The sequence below is a fragment of the Triturus cristatus genome, chromosome 6 (genome assembly GCF_964204655.1).
Source record: "Triturus cristatus chromosome 6, aTriCri1.1, whole genome shotgun sequence".
Taxonomy (NCBI): Eukaryota; Metazoa; Chordata; class Amphibia; order Caudata; family Salamandridae; genus Triturus; species Triturus cristatus.
Window position 1 is genome coordinate 763,928,458 of NC_140589.1, and position 23,632 is coordinate 763,952,089.

General features: G+C 43.0%; 1 protein-coding gene across 4 annotated transcripts in view; it reads left to right on the plus strand.

Annotated features, from left to right (window-relative positions):
• The first annotated feature begins 2,251 nt into the window (after positions 1 to 2,251).
• Positions 2,252 to 23,632, plus strand: part of GOPC (golgi associated PDZ and coiled-coil motif containing) — a 214,216-nt gene continuing 192,835 nt past the window's right edge. The window contains exon 1 of one of the 4 annotated variants that reach the window (XM_085611294.1): positions 2,252 to 2,734. In XM_085611294.1, the coding sequence (XP_085467420.1) occupies positions 2,462 to 2,734 (273 nt within the window). In that variant the 5' untranslated portion in view covers positions 2,252 to 2,461. The remainder of the gene's footprint in view (positions 2,735 to 23,632) is intronic. The other 3 variants (XM_085611293.1, XM_085611292.1, XM_085611296.1) reach the window with 3 other exon arrangements.

Sequence of the window (23,632 nt, forward strand, 5' to 3'; positions counted from 1 at the left end):
AGAAGATGTTAGGGAAGGCTAAGATATGCCTGGTCCCCTGAGTCCTCCGAAGTCCTAAGAATTCTTTTAGGGAATCCGGATATCCAATTTCACATGAATTGTTAGGGAAGTATATCAAAGCTTATTCAGCGGTATTCGGATGGTAGAAAGGGCTATGGTATGCTGGATCACCTAAATCCTCCAAAATCCTGGAGAGTTATAGAGTCCAGTAATTAAATTCATACATGGTTGAACGAGTAGCGAAAAAGAAATCCTGCTTGCGAGAAATGCTGATTCTCTGCAGTCTCAAATCCAAAGGTAATGGATATCCATACATGTATACCCCAAAGAATAAAAGTATATATGACAATTTCTGCACGCTCATAGGCTCCGCTATCGTCAAATATCCAATCTGTTCGGAATTTCAAGGAACCATGATAAGATCCTCCGATCCGCAATACGTAACGTCCCGAGATTCCTGCCGTCCGTGGGCTTCCTACATGGAGTGTCGGTGAGAGGAGTGCATGCAGTGTGAGAGGAGGGAGTGCAGGGTGGTGTGAGCAATGAAAATGTAGGGTGAGTGGTGTGCCTGTGTCTGGCACTGGATAAGTGGCAAGAGTGACTGGTGAATGCATGATGAGAGGCGTTAGTGCAGAATGAGTGGTGAGTCCCGATGAGTTCTAGCAGACTATTGTCCCTGTGTGCAGCCAGGATGAACAGAGTGCCTGTATGAATTCAGGCTGAGAGGTTGTCTGTATGAGTCCAGGGTGAGAGGAAGAAGTGCAGGGTGAGTGATGTGACTACAGGGTGAATGTTGTGCTTGTTTGCGTAGTGTGAGTACAGAGTGAATGCTGTGCCCATAAGTGTGATCACTGTGAGTGCAGGGTGAGCGGTGTGCTCATGTGACCGCATGGTAAGTGGAGGGAGAACGGCAAGACTTCATGGTGAGGGGCATGAGTGCAGTGTGATCACTGTGAGTGCAAGGTGAGCTGTATGCTCGTTTGAGTGCAGGGTAAGAGGAGGATACACAGTGGTAATGTAGGGTAACAGCATGAGTGCAGTGTGATCACTATGAGTGTAGGACGAGTAGTGAAAGTGAAATGTGAGTGGGGTATTCTGTGTGCGGGGTGAGCGGTATGCTCATGTGAGTGCAGGGTAGGAGGAGGGTGAATGGCATGAGGGCATAGGGAGTGCAGTGTGATCACTGTGATTGCAGGGTGAGCATGAAAGTGAAGGGTGAGTAATGAGATTGAGGCGTGAGTTGTCTGACGTCAGGATGTATACCAAGACACCTGGAATAACTCAGCATTGTATTGATAGCCTAGGGTTTCAAATATGTTAAACTATTGCTATTAGGGCAACAATCAGGGATGGAAGGTGGAGGAAATAGATAATGTGGTGATCTTGCAACATACTTTCAGTCTCCTGATTACGGTTGCCAGGTGATCGGATTCCTAACAGCATCACTTGTATTTTGATGTCCCTGCCAGTACCCTAATAAGCAAAATCACCTACAGCTGACATTTTTAGCACTTACTGTGCATACTTCAAACAGCAAATACAAATAGAAAGCACTTTTAAATGTGTTCTCGGGCTGCATTAATGATCCAGGACTAATAATAACAGTTTAAGTTTAATTAAACAGAAGGAAACAAAGACAGAAAAGTCATGTTACAAATTAATACATACTATTTTATATAGAGTCCTATTTAGTTTCAAGAGAAGCCTTTGCAAATTCTTTAAACAACAACATATGGGCGGTGTTTTTATTTTGGAAAGGTGGCAACCCTACTAGTGAAATGCATTTTTTTTACAACATGCATTCTCCCACTGTGGCAGTAAAATAAAATACAGAGGTAAGGAATGGTCAATAGGCATAGCGGGAACCCAGGGGGTGCTGGAACCAGTAAAAAAAACGAACAAACCCTTGTTAACCAGTTCTAAAGTGGTGTGGCAGAGATAAAACTCCAGTCCAGACACTGCCCAGCCGAGCCCATAGCAGCTGAGATACACGACGTGCGATTGGGGGGGAAGGTCCTAATGGCGTTGCGCGCCTGCTATGTGCATAAGAAATTGCGAATTTCCCTACTTCTAAACCACCGGCATGGCTTCTGTGGTTACCCACAGCACTGAGCCACTTCTATGGTCATCCGGAGATTTCGTTGTTAGCACTCTAGTTGTACAACAGTACAATGCGTAACCAAGTTATTGGAAGCTGGAAACCCGTTTGCTCGCCTGTAGCCCCTTTTCAGTTTTTATTGCTATCCAATCTGCTTCCGTGTCTACGTGAGCGCGGCCCACCTCCCCATCCATTATGCGTCGCTTGACCAGCAGTCCTGGAGTTCTGCTGTCAGTTGTGGCAGGCAGCAGTAGCCGATTGCAGAGCTTGTGTCTCAGCGGTAGGCATTGCAGGACGAAGAGGCAGCTCTGACCGAAGCTTCAAAAGTCTCCGCCCGCCCGTAGCTCCCAACTCGCCGCTGCTATGTCAGGGCCTCAGTGCCCGGCGGGGCCCGCCTGCGCTGCAGGGGGCGCCGCCGCCTCGGGACCCGGGGTGTCAATGTTCCGCTGGCTGGAGGTTTTGGAGAAGGAGTTCGATAAGGCCTTCGTGGACGTGGACCTGCTATTGGGCGAGATTGACCCTGACCAGGCGGACATCACGTACGAGGGTCGACAAAAAATGACCAGCCTTAGCTCCTGCTTCGCGCAGCTTTGCCACAAGGCGCAGACCGTCTTCCAGATCAACCACAAGCTAGAGGTGAGGGGCAGCCTGACAGATCAAGAAAAGGGTGCCAGGTCACCAGCACAGGCTTCACGGCCAGAAGCTGGGACGAGGGGCGCGATAGTGAAGACGAACTCTTAACTATAAGTTGGAGGTGTTTAGGTTGAGGAGTGTTGTCTGGGAGGGGGGGGGGGGTTAACTCTGGCGGTGGGTAACAATGACTGCTGTAGATCCAGTGGGTGTGTACTGTGTGAGTCACAATGGTATTATAGGTAAAGAGTTTAGATATTTGTGGGTGTCGCTCAGTGTAATAGTGTGGATGGACCACGGGTAGATGAAACGGCTTTTGACACAATTGTCGGAGAAGGTGGTGGTGAAGAAAATATCCGACTTCAGAAAAGACGGGTTCAACAAGAGAGCATTAAGTAGTGTAGGGCTCAGTTTGGAGTGGCTAGTTAGTTCGTGTGTAGGCAGAAAGGGATTGGCCCGAAGAAAGAAAATGGTTGACTGTGAGTAGATAGGGGAGTGAAAAGGGAAGAATGTGGATGGAGGAGATTGTTTCTCACCATGAAGAGAATTGTAGGGTGTGTGTGTGAGAAGCCAGAGGTGGGTGGTATGGTACATTAAATCATTGTGTTAATAAAAATGGAGTTTATTCATTAATGCTTTTATAAAGTCGGTAATGCCCACGGTGCTAAAAATGCGGCTTTTCCCACGTCTTATCTGCTTGAAAATCATATGAATTGCTCCTGTATTGATGTTCGGTGTCAGTTGCAAGTCTTTAACACAGTACTGTTGCGGTTTTGTATTTGCGGTCGTGTTGTGCCAAAACCTACATGCCTAGGGGGCAGTATCATCAAGTTTCGTAGACCATTTTTTTATTTACTGTGCTTATGTGTTTTAAATTAGGTTTTGTTTTATGCTTTGGGTTTTTAGAAATCAATATTGATTTTCTAGGCAAATTGCCAATCTGAATTAGGGTGTTTGTTTTGCATTGCATTAATTAAAGCCAAAATAGAAGTTTAGAATCTTCCGTTTGGAGATGGTTAACGTGCGGCTGTTATACATGCCATAACGGCCAGACGATTTTATTAGCAACACTTATTAGACAAATATTGCCTAAACAAAATCCACTGATTGATAAAATTATCTGCAAATGACATCTTGCATCTCAGGCTGTTTAATCCAACGAGTGATATGCATCCTTCTCGGCATATGAAAAATAATCCTATACAGAAGAGGTCAGAGCTGTGTCACTGACAGCTAGCTATCAAAGGGTCTAGGCCTGCCAAAATTAAAAAAGATCAAAGAGACCATATCCATGACAAATTAATTTATTCACCACTTGAAGCGACTAAAGCGACCAAACCAAGTTGACATTTAATGAATTTTCTCAACGTTGCATGAAGTCACTGCCTAATTTTGAGGTCTGAAGGCCTACGGTACACTGGATCGGGTATCATGAGAGAGATGGCGAGACAGAAACTCTTGCTCAGACCTCCTAGCATGAAGGTGGTCCCAACCACGTGGTGTTGTACTTGTTTGTGATAACTCTTAGATTCAATAGTTGCCTTTAAGTGAGTATGATTTGGTTAGTATTTGAGAGTGACATTGCAGTTTTAGATTTCAAGAACACAGCATCTATATTTAAAGACAAAAGCCTAATGGTGGCAAATAAAGCAAGTTGGGTGTGTACAGCTTCAAAAGTTATGGGTCTGCACCCAAAACAAGCATTCTGAACACGTCACTGAATATTTATTATACTATGACCAGTTCCATATATAAGGATCCTTCAGCCATTGTGTGCAGGGGAAGCTCTTCAGAGCAGAATATATTAATCTTTGGTATCCATCTCTTTCTATGAAAAAACAAGGGTAATCTAAACAGTTCTGTTTTTAAGACGTGTTTGAGATTTACCAGAGTTGGGTTGTTATTGTGTGACACTGTGTTCATACCAAGGAATGAGGTGTGGGTACACCGCACAGCCGAAAAGGAAGCCTGAAAGCAGACCAAATAAGCATTGGCAATAGGGCTTGCCTTTAAGACCTTCTAAGCCTTTAGCCATGCAGCACATTATCCTGGGTGCTGTACCACCAGGGATTGAAGAGCTATACAAATACTACACACTGGGTCATGCAGTGGGATTCAGGAATACATGCTTGGTTCAGGAGACATTTTATGGACACATGAAGCAGCCAGGGCTAATGCACTTTTTATTTAAGTGCATTAGCGCTGTATGCATCAGAATCCTTTTTCTGATTATTATTAGTTTTAGCCATGTTGCTATCAGTATGGCTATAAATCATTGCCAAAGTTGCCAATGCAATATTGTACAGCATGAACAAAAGGCAATGTCAGAGCCAATAATCTCTAAGACGAGACCTATTGGCTTTGCCCATACTTGTTAATTCACAGCAGCCCTGTGAGTATGAGCAAATCAGTTAATCTCGCCATGCGTGAAAAGTACAAAAATGATATTTTGCAAAAAATGCTATCACATATAGAAAGCAATTATACCTGTCTTAGTGGAAAGACATTTGGAAATAGATAACATCTGTTTTCACAGTAAACATATGTTTCAAAGGAGAAAATGACTTCTTTGAAAAGTGTGTCATAGTTAAACATAGCAACAAATGGCAAGAGATTCAACAAGGACAACAAGAAAAAAATAAAAGTAATGTCTCCAAGATAGTGCATTAAGCGAAAGAACTGCAATCAAGTTGAAGCAATCAGTACTTGGTCTCTGCTACAGCCGAAAGAAGAGGAAATGAAGCTAGCACGTGCTGGCCTATTTGAAGGCAGCAAATAAGAGCCACAGTGAAACCAGCAAATGTTAAGCAGTGGGTAGGCTGCAAGCCCTATGTTGTAACAATATCTTTTACAAGCAATAGCACATGCAGCGTATTCACTGTCACAGGCAAGACCTAAAAAAGTAATGTAAAAGCTGCCATGATGCAATGTCACGTGGGGCATCTTCCCTCGGGCATTGCTTTTTCAAGAGCACTTTGCGTGCACAGATTGTTAAATTTATAACTAAAATGATAAAAGCGAAACTACAATTGTCAGAAATCAAAGTGCTGTTGGTTTAAGAAACACAGAGCTGACTGAAGGTGTCACTTGACTGTTTTGGATGTTCATCCCTCTGTCAAGACAAACCTCATGAGCACAGGTCAAATTCAGAGGACCTGCTCATTTATATTTACAGGATTAGATAAATACAACCAAGTTCTAGCATAATTGTGCTAACAGCACTAAACACCCAAACATGCTTATGTTTGCCTTGTAAACTGCTCGATTGTAAAAGCCGTTTTAGAAATATCTACTGCAAATGAACAAGCATATCCGCTTCAGGCCATCGGACAGTCTTGGTGTAGGAACCAAACCATATCAGCCTCACAATAGAAAGCATTACCTATGAAATACAATTATTTTTCCCATTCCTCTACTATATCTGTCTCGGTTTGTTTGTTTCTAGTACACCAAATGCATGATGTCTAATTTCAACTCATTAGGTAGATTTATTTCCGAAGAAAAAGTCACAGCAGAGATTAAGTACATCAGGCGCAATGACCAGTAAGAAGTAATTTATATAAAAATGAATAAATAAATAAGTGCAGGGTCCCACATTTTTTCATGGGAACTGACACAGAGTCTGGTGCATGGCAGGGTTACCAGTAGAGGCGGCCGAAATTCCAGTGTGGTAAGTGAAACATGATAATTTTGCCCACAGAGTGGAAATTAGTCTGAGTCGCTGCTCTGTGGGCGGGAAAAAAACCCTCCAAAAAGCACGGTTGCTTTTTTAAGCATTATGAAGGAAAGGGCTATATGTTTACCTTAATGCAAACCGCATTAAAATAAATACATTGCTGGGTCCCTCACAGTTCCCTCAGAGCAACTTCCCTTGCAAGGAAGTCTAAGGTGTCACGCCTGCATGCCGGGTCCCCATGGCAGGCGGGAACCATTTACAAGCCCCCCCGCTGAGAAAATTTCTTTGAAGATCACCTTCAGGGCCGGCCATTGTAATTAATTTACTATTATTACAAGTAAGTTAATTACAGTAACCAGACCCTGACAGTGCTGGGCAGTACAACTATTCCTCATTCTGTGCATTTCCAATGCAGGGAACGAGGAATTCTTGTTTTGCAAGGCATTTCGCCCATTTTTCTCTAATCCAAAGCAGGCGAATGCTGAAGCAAATCTGTTCACCACGGACTGAAAAAAATTGAGTTTGACCATTGCTTGTTGCTGATGCCAGGGCCACCTCGTTTCAGATGCCACCTCATGCAACTTTCTTCCAACACAACTGATAAAGAAAAGAATTCTGTATTTTCCTGCAAGAGGGCAAGACCAATGGCAAAAGTGTAGTGCCTTCAGCTGCTGCCTGGATCCCAGCCACCCTCTTCCCCCTGCAGTGGACGAAGAGTGCTGTGCAAAGGCAGGCAAGTTATCGTTTGAGGCCTGTGCTGACCCAGACTAGAACTGGTAGGTGTGCGGGGTTACGGCATTGCTGACGGGAGCCCCTGTGTATGCCCTTTGCCTGGCACAGAGCTCTGCAGTGCAGGGTTTCCTACCCCAGCAAATAGCACGAGAATAAACAACCGGCAGTGTTCACCGGTGAAGATTTCCTTCCTCCTCCTCTCTGCTTAGCAGCAGCAGCAGCAGCGAGGCAGTCCCCGCTGCTTTAAGTCCAACTTGTACTTCACCACTTACCTCAGAAAGAAATACATTGTACTTAACAAATATATTATTTGCTTTACCTTTTTGGTTGCCTATATAATTATATTTAGGAAGTTGTTTGCCAAAGAGACAAATATATTGAGAAGTCAGAACATCCCCCCTTTGCTGCTAGGCCTCCCCCCCCCCCGTGCCCCCCCCCCCCCCCCCCCCCCCCTGCTAAGCCTGTTTTTTTGCTAATTGGGGTAGTTCGCACTTAGGCCCCTGTAACCTTTTGACCACATGGGGTATCCTCGCCAAATTTGCATAATTTTTTCCAACATCATGGGGTTTCTAAAGGTACCCATGGTTTGTGGATTCCCCTGGAGGGGACCCAGAAATTAGCCAAAATACAGGTACATTTTGTGTTCTTTTTGAAAAATGGGAAAAAAGGGCTACAGATGAAAACATCTGTTTTTTCCCCTGCAAATGGTATCAAAAAAGGGGTTGCGGTGCTGAAATCACCATCTTCCCAGCTTTCAGGGACAAGCAGACGTTTGTCAGAAAACCAAAATCTTTTACACAGTTTTGGCATTTTTCTGGGACATAGCCTATTTTTGCTATTTTTGTGCTTTCAACCTCTTTCCAGTTAATGGTAGAAATGGGTATGAAAGCAATAATGGATCCTGGAAAGCTATACATTTTAGAAAAGTAGACACAATTCTGAATTCAGCAAGGGGTAATTTGTGTAGATCCTTCAAGGTTTCTTTATAGAAACTACCCGTTGAATATAGGAAACATTGAAAATCAGTTGAAAAAAACAGCCATTTGTGTCAACGTTTTCACCTGTAACTTCTTCTAATTATGACAGCTATTTGAAAGCAATATACCGTTGCATCCGCTGGACCTTTCTGGTTGTGGGAAAATATAAGACTTGTAGGTTCACCGACGAACCCAGAGCCTATAACTGAGCAGCATCTTGCAATGGTCTTTTATTATGTACCGGGTATATAGCAATTAATTTGGGAAAAATATATACATAGAAAAATTGGTATGAAAGACACCTATGTATTTCTGAAATTGGAACAAAATATAGTGTTTGGAAACAGTAGATATTTGCACATTTTCGAAATTGTGAGTACCTATACCAGCATGAGAATTATAGGTCATTTTTCAAAATGACTTCTTTTTTATTCATTGTCTTTCATTTAGAAGGCAGAAATGCATCGAAATTCAATAGGTAATAACAGTTGCTCTACAATTCTGTGTTACCCGAAGTCTCCCGATAAAAATAGTACCTCACTTGTGTGGGTAGGCCTAGTGGCCGCAACAGGAAACGGCTCAAAACGCAACACGGACACACTTTATTTTTACAGTCGAAAACCGACCCTTTTTAGCTGTAGATTTTGGACCCTAGCTCTGCCGGCACCTAGGGAAACCTATAAAACCTGTACAGATCAAATAGACCACCTCATCTAGTGTATGACTGGATGTTTCTTTTAATTTTTTCGGGACTCTTGCTTAAGTTAAGCATTTCTTCTGATTCAATTACGTTTTTCCACGCTTGGGGGGCACACGATTGCTTTTCTTACCGAACTCATTATTTGCCCTTGACTGCTAAAATAATGAACCCGTTGTTTTTTGAAGTTGGTGATTTAAGGTGTTTTCCCAATTTCAAGGTTCTGATTCCTGTTTTTTATTGGTCAATTTTTTTATCCCTTCTTTTAATTTTAGTTCTGTCAATCTCAGAAATGTTTCAATGATACCCACGAGGTAGGAAACAATTTATACATTCTAGGTCAGTGTTTGGAGTGATATAGTGCACCATATATTTTTCGGTAACATTCAGTATTTTTTATCCGCAAATGTTGTCAAGTGTTGTTGGTAACCAGCCTCGTCCATCTCTCTTGTTTGGACATAAAGTAATTGGCCATAATTCTGCCAATTTTGTTTAGTCCGACAAATCAGTGGGCCCTTTCTTTCCTAGTAACTTAGACACTCTTTCTGTTCTGTTCAAGACAATTTTGTAATTTTAAATGGACTTTTCTAAAACAAAATCATTATGGGGCGATATACACAGACATACTAACTTTATGATTTGTTTCTAAACAGGTCACTTTCATAATTGGCAGCATCACTGGAATGTGTCGATTTTAAAAAAAGGGTGATCACAAGTATTTGTGTGGGAAATTGTGGAATGATCATTTTCCTTATACAACCACTTAATGATATATTCGATTATGGAATTATTTGAACAGGAGAAAAGAATTTCAGTCAACATCTGGCTTGTGTCCGAGTTGGCACTTTTTGGGCGATCTCCTCCACCACTTGTAACACCCTTCTCCTGCCCCCGGTATGACATCAAAATCAGTGGTTACCATACCTTACCTGTGTTCCACTTCTGTCCATGGAGAGAGTGGTGTGGTAATGGTGTAGACATGGGGCAAGTTTGGAAGTGCAGGAGGTGGGTTTGCTCAAGTCCTTTTCCCTGAGGTTGTATAACTACCCATTACATCTTTTTCCAAATTAGTGAGGTAAGTATTGTGTGGTTGTCAAGTTTCCATGATAAATTTAGTAGGCTCACAATCTCCTCATTACCAGGGACACGCAAGTCAAAAGTGGTTACTTTACTGGTGTAATATAGAAGGGTGATTTGATGGGTGTTGATGCTAAGGGGCAATTGCTCAGATGTATTTACAACATATTTCTGATAGTCATTATAAGCGGTGCTTTGAGTGCAGGAAGTTAATCACCCCACTTCCCCAAAACCCTATTTGAGAAAACTGGATAATAAGCATACAAATCTATACAACACGCTAACTCAGGTATATAAATTAAGATAATCAAATCATGCACATTGGACAAAGGTGGTGCCCTTTATTCTGGTGTGATCTCTTTCTTTATTCTTTTCGTCACAAACGGATTCTCCGTAACCTAACAAAACACAGATCATATGTGTGCTCCAATAAACAGACCAGAGACGCCAAATTAACTCCCTGCTTTCGGGCTTATTGTTATCGTTCCTATCCAAGGCGTGTGCTCGCGCTGCCGACTAATACAAGTGTAGGGATTTCCCAGATTTAAACGGTTTGGGCACACGCCTTGGATGACTATAGGAGGCGCCCACCCTGTACAGTCCATGCAGCAAGTAGCCCTTGAACACTAGGTAAAGAACACTCAATGGGATTGCGCATCTTCTACTTGTGCATGCGTGCAGTGAATGAATGGTTTTTATGTCATTGTGTCACGTTTATTAATGTTTATACAAAGTTGTTCTAAATGTGAAAGATTGTCATGCAATTCCATATAATGTAACAATGGTGAAAATTATTCCATTGTGGTTTTAGGTCTCGCCTAGGCAGCGCTTGCGCTGTCTCTTCGAGACATGCTTTATCTAGGATATCTTTTTCATTGGTTCCTGTTGCTGTCCTTTAAAAATGCTGGTTTTTCATTGGTAAATACACTTAGTAGGCCCTTCTATGGAATTTTGATTCCTCCCATGAGGACTGCCTCTCTTACATGTGTTCTTACTGTTCAGGTTATTTGTACTTGGAGAGAACTCTTTTTTAGGTCTCGGCTAGCGAAGGCTGCGCTTGCGCAGTCTCGCTCGCGAGAATTAATGACTTCGGGTGTTTTGGAGAAGAGGGGCTTGAACCCGCCCCTCTTCTCTCCTCTTCTCCATTGGCTGGCCTCTTAAATGCTGGCCACCCATTGGAGAAGAGGCTTGTCGCGCAAAACAGGCCCGTCCTTTTCGGATTGGGGGGCGTGTTTTTTCGTTGCTTTTCGCAGGGCGTGTTTTATTCTCCTCCAGCCAATGGCAAGAGGAGAGAAAAAGAAACACGCCCCCGACTCCGAAACCGAGGCTGCGTTTCTCCGAGGCAGTTCTTCTCTGCCTCGGAGAAAGGCGGTGGTGTCCCGGCGTTGCTCCCTCACCTGATCTCCTTAACAGCAAGCCAGCATATTTTCTGATAACACTTATTGGAGTGCCCGCCTCTAACACAGCATTGCAGCCACACACCTTTCATTTTTTCGGCATGTCAACCATAGCTCCGTACACTTATGTCATTTAAGGTCTCTGCAAAGGCTTTAAAGTCATCGCCCCAACCCATCCCCAGCAAACAGAGCGGGCTTCCGAAAATACCAATTAGCTCAAGCAAGCAGAGCCGAGGAAGTTCGAGCAGACCATAGAGACGGAATCTACCTCAGCTCACCAGCTGCTGCAGACAAAATGATTTGGTGGCCATGCTCAAATTTATTTTTTCCAGTTCCAGAAGCTACCAAATATAATGCAAAATGAAACGTTTAAAATTTTTTTTTTAAAAATAAAAATGTATAAAGGGCTACGTTTGTAAATATATAACAAATTAAAATAAGTGAACCGTACAAAATTAGTTAAATAGATTTAGAATAAGGATTAAAAGATCCTCTGTGTTAGTAAATACTTGTATATTAAATTAATGGTTAACCTCATTTCTCTGTCAGCAAGCTCCCGTGTAACATGGCCTCGTAAGTTCCACTGCTTGTCTCTCTTCTATGTCTACAGCTCTGCCTAGGCTGAAAACAGGAGTTTTCTCCTCTCTTCTCGGACACAGCTTCTTCCGGAGCTTTAATGGTAAGAGTTGGGAAGTATATGTTACCTTGGGGAGCAATATTGCCCGAGTGATGGACTGATAGGCCGGCGTGTGGGGGGTGAAAGCCTTGACAAGAGGTGCCCTCACACACTGTAAACAAACTTCCTTCAGCCCTGTGGTGGGATCGGATCCTGGAGTGTACCTTGGGCAAGGAGCATTACCAACTTGATCTAGCTTGGACACTGGTTCAGTGGCTCCACACTGAGGCCACTGGAAGTTTCACTTCCCCTTTTGGTTCTAATTACTTTTAGCATCGACCTCGTCTCCACTTGGCTTCGGGGAGCAGGGGAGAGAAGAAGGAAAGAAAACCCTGGAAGAATAAACAAAATATATTGCGCTCCCACGAAAACCGAATCGCTGGCACACTGCTATCAACGCGTGCCCTTTTCCCCCTGTTCTTACATCCCACGTCCCAGAGACGCGAAGGATTTCTATTTATCACATTTTTTCCTTCTATAACATATTGCATTTTATGGGGCAGTTTGGGGTTTTCGGCGTTGTTTCAAAGAAAGGTTTTCAGGGAAAAAAAGGATTTCGCCGCCGGACGGAGGAAATAATAAAATAATACCAAACAAAAGGACTAGACGGAGGAAGGGAAGTTGACACTGAAACGCCCAAAGTCGCTCCGACGGGTTTCAAGGCGCTACAAATATGCAGACGGCGTTGCGTATTCTGCTCTGCATGGCCTTTTTGGCGCTGTCTTTGAGCGAGACCAACACCGCCAACTTCAGCCCGCAGGTAAGATAATTAAACAAATCAGAGTTTTTCCTTGGATGCTTTTGTGTATTTGAGTTTGACATCGCAGTCCTGCCGTGACCCCTCTCACTTGGGACAACTTTAGGTCACCTTATGTAGATTGCAGCCCTCGCACTTCTGTATGGATGGGGGTTATAATATAGTTTTGTTAATTCTGCTTAATTTAGGTTTTGCCCAGCACTCTCGGCCTTTGGCGCAAGTTATCCATCCTCATTAAAAGATGCATAAATCTTCTAATTTCTTGCTGATTTGGATTTGCTGACAATGTGTTATTGTCATTTAATCCTAAAAACGGTTTCTTTCCTTATTGAAGCAGAGTAATGGCTCTCTTCCAGCCTCCCCCGGGGGACACGAGTTCACTCGCACACGAGATCTGCTGACAGGGTTTAGGAGAGTAGCCTGGGATGGGCCAAGCCTGGACCTTCCCTCCACTTCCCCTCCCTCCCTGTCAGACTTCTCTCTGTGTTTTTTTCCCTTTATTTTCTTTGTTGTCTGTTTTTGTTGGAAGGACTTCTGCACAAAGTAACGAAACCAAATAATACCAGATACGTAGAAACTGGACCTCTCCCCCTCACATTTAGGCAGCACGCACATATTTTGTATTTCATGTATAGATTTAGTACGTGTGCGTTTTTAGGCACCCCGAACGGAAATGTTGTTCAAAGGTCACATGTAGCGGTGCAGAGGCCGTGGATTGGATGGGAAGCAAGAATGAGTGTGCGCGCTTTGGGGGAATCGTGATCTAACGTGACTTGACGATCTGTTGGAGTACAACGGGGTCTCCTGGCGAGGGCACAGGGAAGGGGCGGTGGAAGACTGGCTCTGTGGTGTCACGGAGGTGAAGTGCTGCTTGTGGGGGCTGGTACCGGATGCGTAAACTGGGCCTCTCAGTCTCCCATCGGCACGCAGCCCAGCAGTTCGTTCTTCTGATGTCTAAAATGGGTGCTATTGATTTGGGTAATCACTCGATTCATCGATCGAACGTGTACATGCATAGGAGTGTGGGAGGGGCGGGTGTATGTGCGAATACGAAAGGCAGGAAGCGGTGCTCTGAATGTTTGGCTCGGGTGCATTGGGGGAAGCCATTTGTTTGCAATTGTGCATTTTCGCCCTGCTCAGCAGAACCGTGGCCTTTAACGGAATACACTAAAGTGCAGCTCCGGCGGCATTCACCCCACCCCCACTTGCGCATTCTGCTGAGCTTGTATTTTTTTTTACACACTTATCTAATGAAGTCTTATGTCTTCGTGGGCGAATGCATCCACCGGGAATTGAAATCCTGACGGGGCCTCTCAGCCGCCCATCCTTCCGGGCTCTGGGTAGCAATGAAGTTCTATAGCGCCGTGAGGTCCCAGCGCTCTTTATATGGTTTACACATACACCAATTGGGTAGTAAGTAGCGGCGTGGAAAAATTTTATTACGTGTATGTGAAGTTGCATTTCGGAAGAGTTGACTGTGGCCCTTTTTAGGTCTCGGCTAGCGTAGGTGGCTTTGTGTGGGTGGCTCTGTGTGTGTGGGTGGCTTTGTGTGTGGCTCTGTGTGTGAGTGCAAATGCAATAGGTCTTGCCTTTGAGAGAGATTAAGTTATTGACATTGTAAATAACAATGCCGTTTCTTTAAATGTTTTAAAAACAAAAACATAAACAAAAATAATGTCATAAGCAATGCCAATAGCTCTAACTTTAACAATGCCGAGACCATTGCATTGTAAATGCTTGTTTTAGTAGGCTGCCTGTTTGCTTGTTAACTGTTCTATTTACTTGTGCAGTGAAACTTCGGTTGCATCATTTGCTTGCTATCGCTTTATCTCCCAGCGCCTCCCCTCACCCCTCCCACAACACTGCTCGCAGGCCCCCACACCTCTCCGAGGCCACTGATGTTTTGCTAGTTTTTTAGTTTTATGTTTACTTTATGCATAATTTGCAATGCAAACGCCTCGTTTAATATCTCTTTGCTGTGTACCCCCTCCCCCTGCATGACATTGCTTGCCCGCCCCGAGATCGCTACATTGAATTCTTATGTTATTTTACAATAAACGCTTTTATTTATATAGCGCACCTAGCCATGGGCCCGGGAAAATGAAACAATCCGCCCATTTCACAGAATGTTGAGCCGACGGCAAACTTGAACACAGTTCCCTAACTCACCAGTCGGCAGCTCTCACCGCTGTACCATATCCTTTGCCTAGCAATGTTGCAGGGTGCGGTAGCATGTGTGGCGAAAAAAGATCCCAAGGGACACCTAGTGACAGCCTGTAGTACTACACCCTCTCAAACTGCTTGTTTTAATGTGAAGTCGGAACTGCCATTTTCACTCCCAGCGCTGTGGCACTATTGCAGGTGTATTACATTAATAAAAAAACCAAAGAAGCAGCTAGCAGAGCTGCCTAGAGGACTAAGAATGAGGGATTGCCACTGGTAACAGAGATAGAGCTGCAGCACTGCCTAGAGGACTTAGAATGTGGAATTACCAACAGAACCAGAGTAGCAGCTAGCAGCACTGCCTAGAGGACTTAGAATGAGGATTTACCAGTGGGGTGAGAGAAACAGCTAGCAGCACTGAATGAGGAATTACCACTGTGACCAGAGACACAGCTGCAGCACTGCCTAGATGACTTAGAATGAGGAATTACTGACCGGAACAGAGTAGCAGCTATCTATCAGGACTGCCTAGAGGACTTAGAATGAGGAATTACCAACGGAATCAGAGAAGCAGCTTGCAGCAATGCCTAGATGACCAGGATAGATGAATTACGACTGGAACCAGAGAAGCAGCTATCAGCACTGGCTAGAGGACCAAGAAGGAGGAATTACCACTAATAACGGACGCTGCTGCAGCACTTACTAGAGGACTAAGAATGTGGAATTACGAATGGGAACAGAGACAGTCGCAGCACTGCCTAGAGGACTAACAATGAGGAATTACCAACGGGACCAGAGTAGCAGCTTACAAAACTGCCTAGAGGGCTTAGAATGAGAAATTACCTACAGGACCAGAGAAGCAGCTAGCAGCACGGTCTAAAGGGCTTAGAATGAGAAATTACCGACGGGACCTGAGAAGCAGTTAGCAGCTTGCCTAGAGGACTAAGAGTGAAGAATTACCACTGCGATCAAAAACACAGCTGCAGCACTGCCTAGATGACTTAGATTGAGGAATTACTGATGGGCCATAGTAGAAGCTAGTAGCATTGCCTAGAGGACTTATAAATGAGGAATTACCATTGGGACCAAGTAAGCAGCTGCGGGCTTTGCTAGAGGACTTAGAATGAGTAATTACCACTGGGACCAGAGGAGCAGCTAGCAGCATTGATTAGATGACTAAGAATAAGTAATTATCACTGGGAACAGAGACACAGCTGCAAAACTGCCTAGATGGTTTAGAATGGGGAATTACCACTTGGAACAGAGACACAGCTGCAGCACTGTCTAGAGGACTTAGAATGGAGTAATTTCTGACAGGACCAAGGAAGCAACTGCAGAACTGTGTAGAAGACTTAGAAGGAGGAATTACCACCGGAAACGGAGACACAGCTGCAACACTGCCTAGATGACAACTTTATAATCATGTCCTACAGTAGTTTTATTGTCACACGAATAGATTTCTACAAAAATGTATACTGATGTTTCTAAATATTTACTTTTGTACTTTAATTTGACTTTTTTACTGCTTGATGCAAAAATGATTGCCAATAATGCAGAACTTGTGTTAAAAGGAGCTTTTAGCTCTGAAAAGGCTCAAGATACTTATCTGTACAATATATGTTTGTTCTTTCTTTCGTAGCACATTGACTTGTGTTTTTCAGTTTAAAAAATAAAAAATGAATTCATGAATGGTTCTCACTCGTGTGAACTGCTCTTCTCTTGTTACAAGAGGAAACAAAATACTGTGAACGCTCTGGCATTTTTAAGCGCCCACGCATGCCATTAATATAGAAGTGCTGATGGCATTTTTTTTATTTATTATGTTTATACATCACTGTCATACAAAGCCTGAAGCAACTAGTTGGAGGAAAACACCTGCAAAAGCAGAGTGAGCTGGCAGTTATTGCAAAAGGTATTTTGGAAAGAGGAACACAAAGTAGAAAAACCAAGAATCAATGAGCAGTGTGAAATGAGAGAACGAAGCACAACAGGGTTGTGGAGCTTTCTTGTTACTAGTGTGTAACAGAGGAGGGAGCAGTTTCTCCCAGCCTGAAAAACTAATCTGAATGGTGCTGCTTCCGTGTTTACTAATCCAGACGAGACCGCTCCCAGGCTTCTGTGGCAGCCTCCCTTTGGAAGCTTAGCTGGGGAGACATAGTCCTATTTTATTGCTCCTTTGCAATTGTGAGAACTCTGAAAAAGACGTTGCGTAAAAAAACACTAGTATTGTACTTGCAGGCTGCCACTCCGAGTTTCAAGCATGGCTGGAGATGAGAAACTCTGGCTCTCACTGGTGAGCTCCGATACTTTGGGACGATATTGTAAATGTTTTAATGTCTAAAAAACACATAAATTAAAAATGTGTTAACATGGATTAGAGGGCGCAGCATCTCCGGTTGTGTGGACGCATTGTGGGGAGAAGTAAAAGCAGGTGTCCTGGAGGGCTTTAAGTGGGGTGAAAAAAAACTGGAAGGGTCTCTCTAAAGGGCGTGGCCAATGTAATTAAAATGTTGGCTTAAAACATGTAAACTGAAAATCTGTGCGTAGCATAGTGTGCCGCCAGACTGGTATTTTGTTGCTCCTGTCACTGCATCCAGATATTTAATACAACATGTAACAGTACACCTACAACAAGCTAGGGCTATTGGCTTTGTCAAAGGTTCTCTGATGTTCTAAGGGACAGTTTTGCTGATCGGGCTGCACACAGGCTGGCAGACCGGACCTGGCAACTACTATGTGCTCCTAATAACCAGCGGTGATGAGGTGGCCAGCTGTGGGGAATCTCGCGCTGGTCTGGCAAGTTTGCTGATGTCCAGGGTAGCGTGGATCCAGTATAGTGACACAAGCTAGTGGTGCCGAGGCTTGTAGCGGTGATGCCTCCTGCTGACGTGCAGACTGGGTTTGCAGGTCATAAGGTGACCTGAGGCGGCACCGGTATGTAGACAGTGATGGTGTCACGCATGGGATTGTCATGACTATGAAGGGCACTCAGGCAGAAGGGCTGTGGCACCCTAAACCATTGAGGACTGCAGGGGGTGCTGCAGTCTTATCACTGCTCCATGCAGTGGTAGAATGCGGCCGGTCAGGGTTCCATACCCGCGTCGATGCTGCTTGTTGAGGCTGTATGATTGGTGTAACCGGTCAAGGTTCTGTGAGGGTGGTGGAGCCGGCAGGAGAAAGATGCTGGCTACGCTCCAAATCGGCGTCTATCTAACTCCATTTGTAAGTAATTGGCAATCATTGCATTCCAATCATGTCAATTAAGCTGGGGTTGTGAGCAGAGGGAGAGGGAAGCGGCCAAGCGCAGAGGGTGCGAGACGGCAGCGGGACACGTCTAGGGAGGCAGCGCAAAGAAGGGAGACAAGAGATGCTCAATTGACATCCAAATAATATCGCTGGCATAGTACGTGGAAGACACGGGTAGATTAAGTGATTTGCCCAGAATCACAGAAAGTTGAGCAAACGCCGAGACACGAGACGGAGAGGGCAGAGCGAGTGAGTGGCCGGGACGTGTGGGCGAGGAGAGAGGCACGCGCTTGGGAGAGCAGTCTGCTCTTTTTGGAAGCACATACTCGTGCTTGTGGCGCGCCCCTGCAAGGTGGATGCCGCCACAAGCAATAGTATGTGCTTCCAAAAAGAGCAGAGCGACGGCTAAATGTCCTCCTATACAGCGCATGCGCGAGACCTAAAAAATATCTAGGGTGGATTAAGGAGTCCCTACCAGGCTGTCAACAGGGTAATGGCTGCTCTTTGAAGCAAGCAACAATTGGTCTCTAATGTTGGACCGTAATCCCTTTTGTTCGACAGTGCAAGTCGCTGCCTCAAAAGGAATAGAAGAGTTGGATGAAGAGTACAGAGCTGCATCCCATCAGCATGGCCCTTCTCGTCAAGATCTTGCTTTTTTACATTCTTTGTGATGCCTTGATGGTGCCCCTGCTATGAAACTTTGGATGGCCATCAGCCTTATCATACATACCAATAGGAGTCTTGTGCAGGGCACAGCAAGTGTAATTCCCCTATTTCACCAAGCCTTTCTAAAAAGGATTCAGGGTTTAAGTGTGCTACGAGGGAAGACAAACTGCCTGTATCGAATCACATTTTTCCAATTGGTCATTCACCTTGTAGATGACTCTCACAGTGAGCTATACTTTGAAGCTTGGTTAGCTATTCCTTGCAAGTAGGGATGGTAGTTATCCATAAATAGCTGAAAATGTCAATTTTGGCTGCCATAGGAGAGATTGCAGGCAGTCTAAGAGTATTCACATTCAGTTGTGGTATAGCCAAAATCTCCTGTATGACAGCAAAATGTGCAGTTGGAGGCAGTGTAGTAGTAATAATTGTTGAGTATAGTTTAGCCCAACAGCAGTCAAAATATCTGCAAGACATGATAGTTACTTAGAATATGAAATATTTTACATGGATCTTCAGGGCATCTATAGCACTTGGCATGATGTAGTAATTAGGCTTCAGTGGTATTTTCAATTTGAAATGGTTCAAGAGTGGCGGACAGAAACATGTGACTGTTACATTATTTTGAATTTAGTGAGTGATAAGAGTTTGGGACTGAGTTGCAGTTAGTTTGGGTTTGTATCCTCCGCAGGCCATCATAGGTTTTCAGTGTGAATACCTTTAAAGGATTTCACTCTCAGCATTTAAAGAATGCACTTTTTATTTGGACTATGTGCAACACCGCATCTTTCTGAACAGATCCGCTGATTCCAACTCAAAAACAAGGTGCTTTTGGATCCACCCCCTTCAACCGCTGTTTTCTCTCTATTTAACAGCCTCTTTTAGCCATTGGTTTGAGACTTAGTCAATCACATATTGCAACAACCAATAGGAATATTTCTCTTTCACCTAATGCTATTTGGGTCTGTCCTTACACCACAAATGGATTGCATGCAAGGCAATCCTCTCCCTCTGTTGGCTACTTTTTGCTAAAGAGTACTCATATGTGCATACCTTCATTTATGTCTTAGAACACTAAAACCTAAACCTAACTTCTTTTCCTGTGTTTGCTTTTTTGACCAGTAAAAGAGGAAGAATCCCTGGAGAAATATCATTCATTTATCACTCTACAAACAATCACTCAATCGGTTCTATATAAAAAGCTTTTCAAAATTTTGGCACACAAATTGAAGCCCAAACAGAGATGTAATCCTATTAATATTTTTTTTTAAATAGTTTTACTTTCTCCTTTGTCTATGTTAAAAGAAACCACTAAAGTCCATGTTATGGACACAAGCAATAAATATACAGATACAATTTCACAATTCATACAATACAGTATCATGTATCAACATACTAAATCATTAAAAAACATTAAAAAGCATGGACCCAAAAAATAACAGGAACAATCAGAAATGTCTGTTTACAAATGATCCAAATACAATACGCAGTGTATGAGGGGTCTTTAGTGAAAGGATGTCATTCTTATCTAAAGTATTCCCTGTTTGTTTGGATTCTTGATTAACACGGGCGTCAACGCGTTTCGGTGGTATGTATGGCTTTATACGCAGAAACCACCTTCAGAACAGAAAACTGATAACTGGTCACTTTTTTCCACAGTTTAAAAGTTATATTATCTATATATAAGAAAAAACAAATGTCAACCACTGCTGTCTTTGCGCAGCCTTACAAAATCTAAAACATACAATTCTTTATCTTTTTATTAACATTTTTTTTTTAAACTGCTTTAGAGTCCAACATACAATGTGGTACTATAGCTATCTAAAAATCCTTCATTCTAAGTACATTTAATTGTTATTTATTTCAAGTTACGTTTGTGTGCAAATACCTTGAGGTACCAATAACCCTTACAAACCCTTCATTGGATAAAACCAAATTTTTTAAGGAAAAATCAATCAATCTCACACACCACATGTATTCATATATCATTTCATAGTATAGTGTTAAAACTGACCATAAAGTATGTAAGGTCATGTATTTCGACTGGAATTCTGATTATATGATCACAGATTCCTCCCCCCCCCCCCCCCCTGATTGTTGGATCTAATTCAGGAAATAAGGAAAATCTATTAGTCACATCATTATTGCATTTTTAAATAGCTTCTTGTTTGTAAAAACTTATTTCTAATTATTACCTCCGAACTTATTATTAGTTTAATTAATCCTCCTTTATTTTATTCCATGTGTTAGGCCATATACACTTCTTTATTCGGACGATTCTCTAGATCAATGGTATATGTTTAGCCACATCTAGCAACTGTAACGAAAAATTGTCACATAACCAATTAGACACTATAGTATCTATTAGGATTCAAATGATAATCTCCCCTATCGTTTTTCTTCTAGGGGCTTACCTTTAATACGATGATTATTTGTTGAGCAGTGGGAGTTTTATTCTACCCATATCTTATTTCAAATCCCAGTAGGCTTTGATGTATCTTATCTGGGTAATCCACAGATTCAGCAATCTAAGAACAACATAGATAATAATGTATATGTTTCTATCCCTAATTGTTCATATATTGTCTTTCTACTATTTCACAACTGTTTTTTAAATCTTCTGTTGTATCGTCTTGCTCGCAGGTATTCCTCTAAATCTAAGAGAGTCTGTTATGCTATTTCCCCGTGTGCGGCTAGATCCATTTCTATTATATTTCATCTCGCCCATACATCCTCATCGCTTTATCCCTTTTTAGCTACCTTAACTTTAGTCTATATTTTACGGCAGGCACCATCCTTATTGTTGTTACGTTCTGTTTAACATTATATTGTCCCCCATTTCATATTGTCCGCTTTACTTCCATATCTTTTTTTATCTGATGTCCCGACTACATCCTGACTGTGGGGGTTTCATTAGAGTCCATTGTGGTACGTTAAGGGATACAGATTTTAATTAAATGACCTTACACATGCGGGCAAAGGTTTACTTATTCCCCCTAAAGAATGGGTATATTATTTAGATAACTTTGCTACGGTTTTTCTACCTATTCGCAGGGACCTTACCTCAGCGTGGATGCGTTGCGGTGTCCGATCTTCCCCTGTTTGGCATCCGATGTTTTATCCTGTTACCTTCTATTTATCCGGTCAACAGATTTCAGAAACACGTTTCTTTTCTTACGAGACGTCCGTGTTAACGCGATATGTTAGTTCAATCGGAGATATTTCCTAGCTCTATTGCGCATGTACGGCGGATATCTTTGAGTGGTAAAGAGATGTTTTCTTTCAAAACATCGTATTCTCCATAAATGTTGATCTAATATTGTGGTCCGCCAGACATAAAATTACACCGCAGCGGTTGTATGAGGGTTTTGTTATATTATACGTATAGACTACAGATCTTCTGTTTATGATTTACCCAGATCTCTATCGCCATATGTTACAGGTCTACCCCGGGGCATATAGTGTACTTCAAATCATTAATTGTGTCCGTATTACTCGCCAACACATATCTTCACACTATCTCGTTTAGGTTCCATCATTATGCTCGGCTTCTGTTTTGTGTGTAAACTCGTTTCTTGAGGACATTGGGAACAGTGTTTATACATCGATCCAAACCAGTGACAGATGCATTCGTATGTAATTAGCAGACGGAAAAGGGCTATGCCTTCCCTCATTTCTCAATGATAATTAGGCTGGATGCTCAAATTCGGCGGCAGCAAGCGGAGGTGGTGGTAATCACTCCCCTGTGGGTGTCTCAAGCATGGTTTTCAGTTCTGATTAAACTTTCTTGAGCTGTTCCAATCCGTCTCTCCTCCAAGATCCTTCTGGCAACCCCCACATCTAGTCCTGGAGGGTTCTCTGCGGTCGTGGCATGGGGGATTACTGGGGTAGATGGCATTTCCAGGACCTTTCGCTCCAAGCTGCAGACCTCTTCTCCAAATCCTGGGAAAACATACCACTAAAAGATATAGATAATCTTGGTCCAGATGGTTGTGTTGGTGCCGTGAACTGCACTTGGATCCCGTGGGAAACCTCCATTGTGCATGTCCTAAACGTTTTGGCTTCTCTTCCTTCGGAAAGCTTGGCCTACAGAACAGTCAACACCTTCCATTCCACAATTTCGACAGGCCACACTCCCATGAACCCCTGTGACACAAAAACTCCTTAGTGGAATACGCCTTTCTAATTCCCCCAGTACCAAAATATTCAGGCCTTTGGGATGTAAATGTGCTTCTCAATCTATTCCTCTCTTGGCCTAGGAACAAATACTTGTTTAGGAAGCAACTGTCTGCCAAACCCAGTCCCTCCTTTGTACAGTGAGGGTTGGAGGGTATACTCCTCCTTGATTGATACATTATTTAAATCTCTCGGGTAATTTCCTTTTAGGTTCTGAAGTTTTTTTTTGAAAAAGGCAATTGTCTTATGTTATCTTGAAAAAGATTATTTATTGGTTACATCCTTGTTTTTCCAAAGTTATATTATTTTGTATTGTGAGGGTGCAACAGCCGACGCGTGTTTCGCCCTAGGTGGTCAATAAGACCAGGGCTTTCTCAAGGCTTATAAATTAATCAGAGAATCAAAGAACTATTTCCTTTTGATACGTACGATACATCGGTTTTCAAGCAAAATATAATAAAAGCTGACATTTTTTATTTGGAGCAGAGCAGCTATCCTGGGTCAATCCCTCGCTGCTCTGCTCCAAATAAAAAAAAATCCTAGCTTTCATAAAGGAAGGTTTAAATTCTGTCAAGGACATGGAGGCGAGGATTATTCCTCCCCTCCCCCAATTCTATATGTTTGCAAATGCCCCAATGACGTTGTTTATCAATTCTTTGTACCGCTT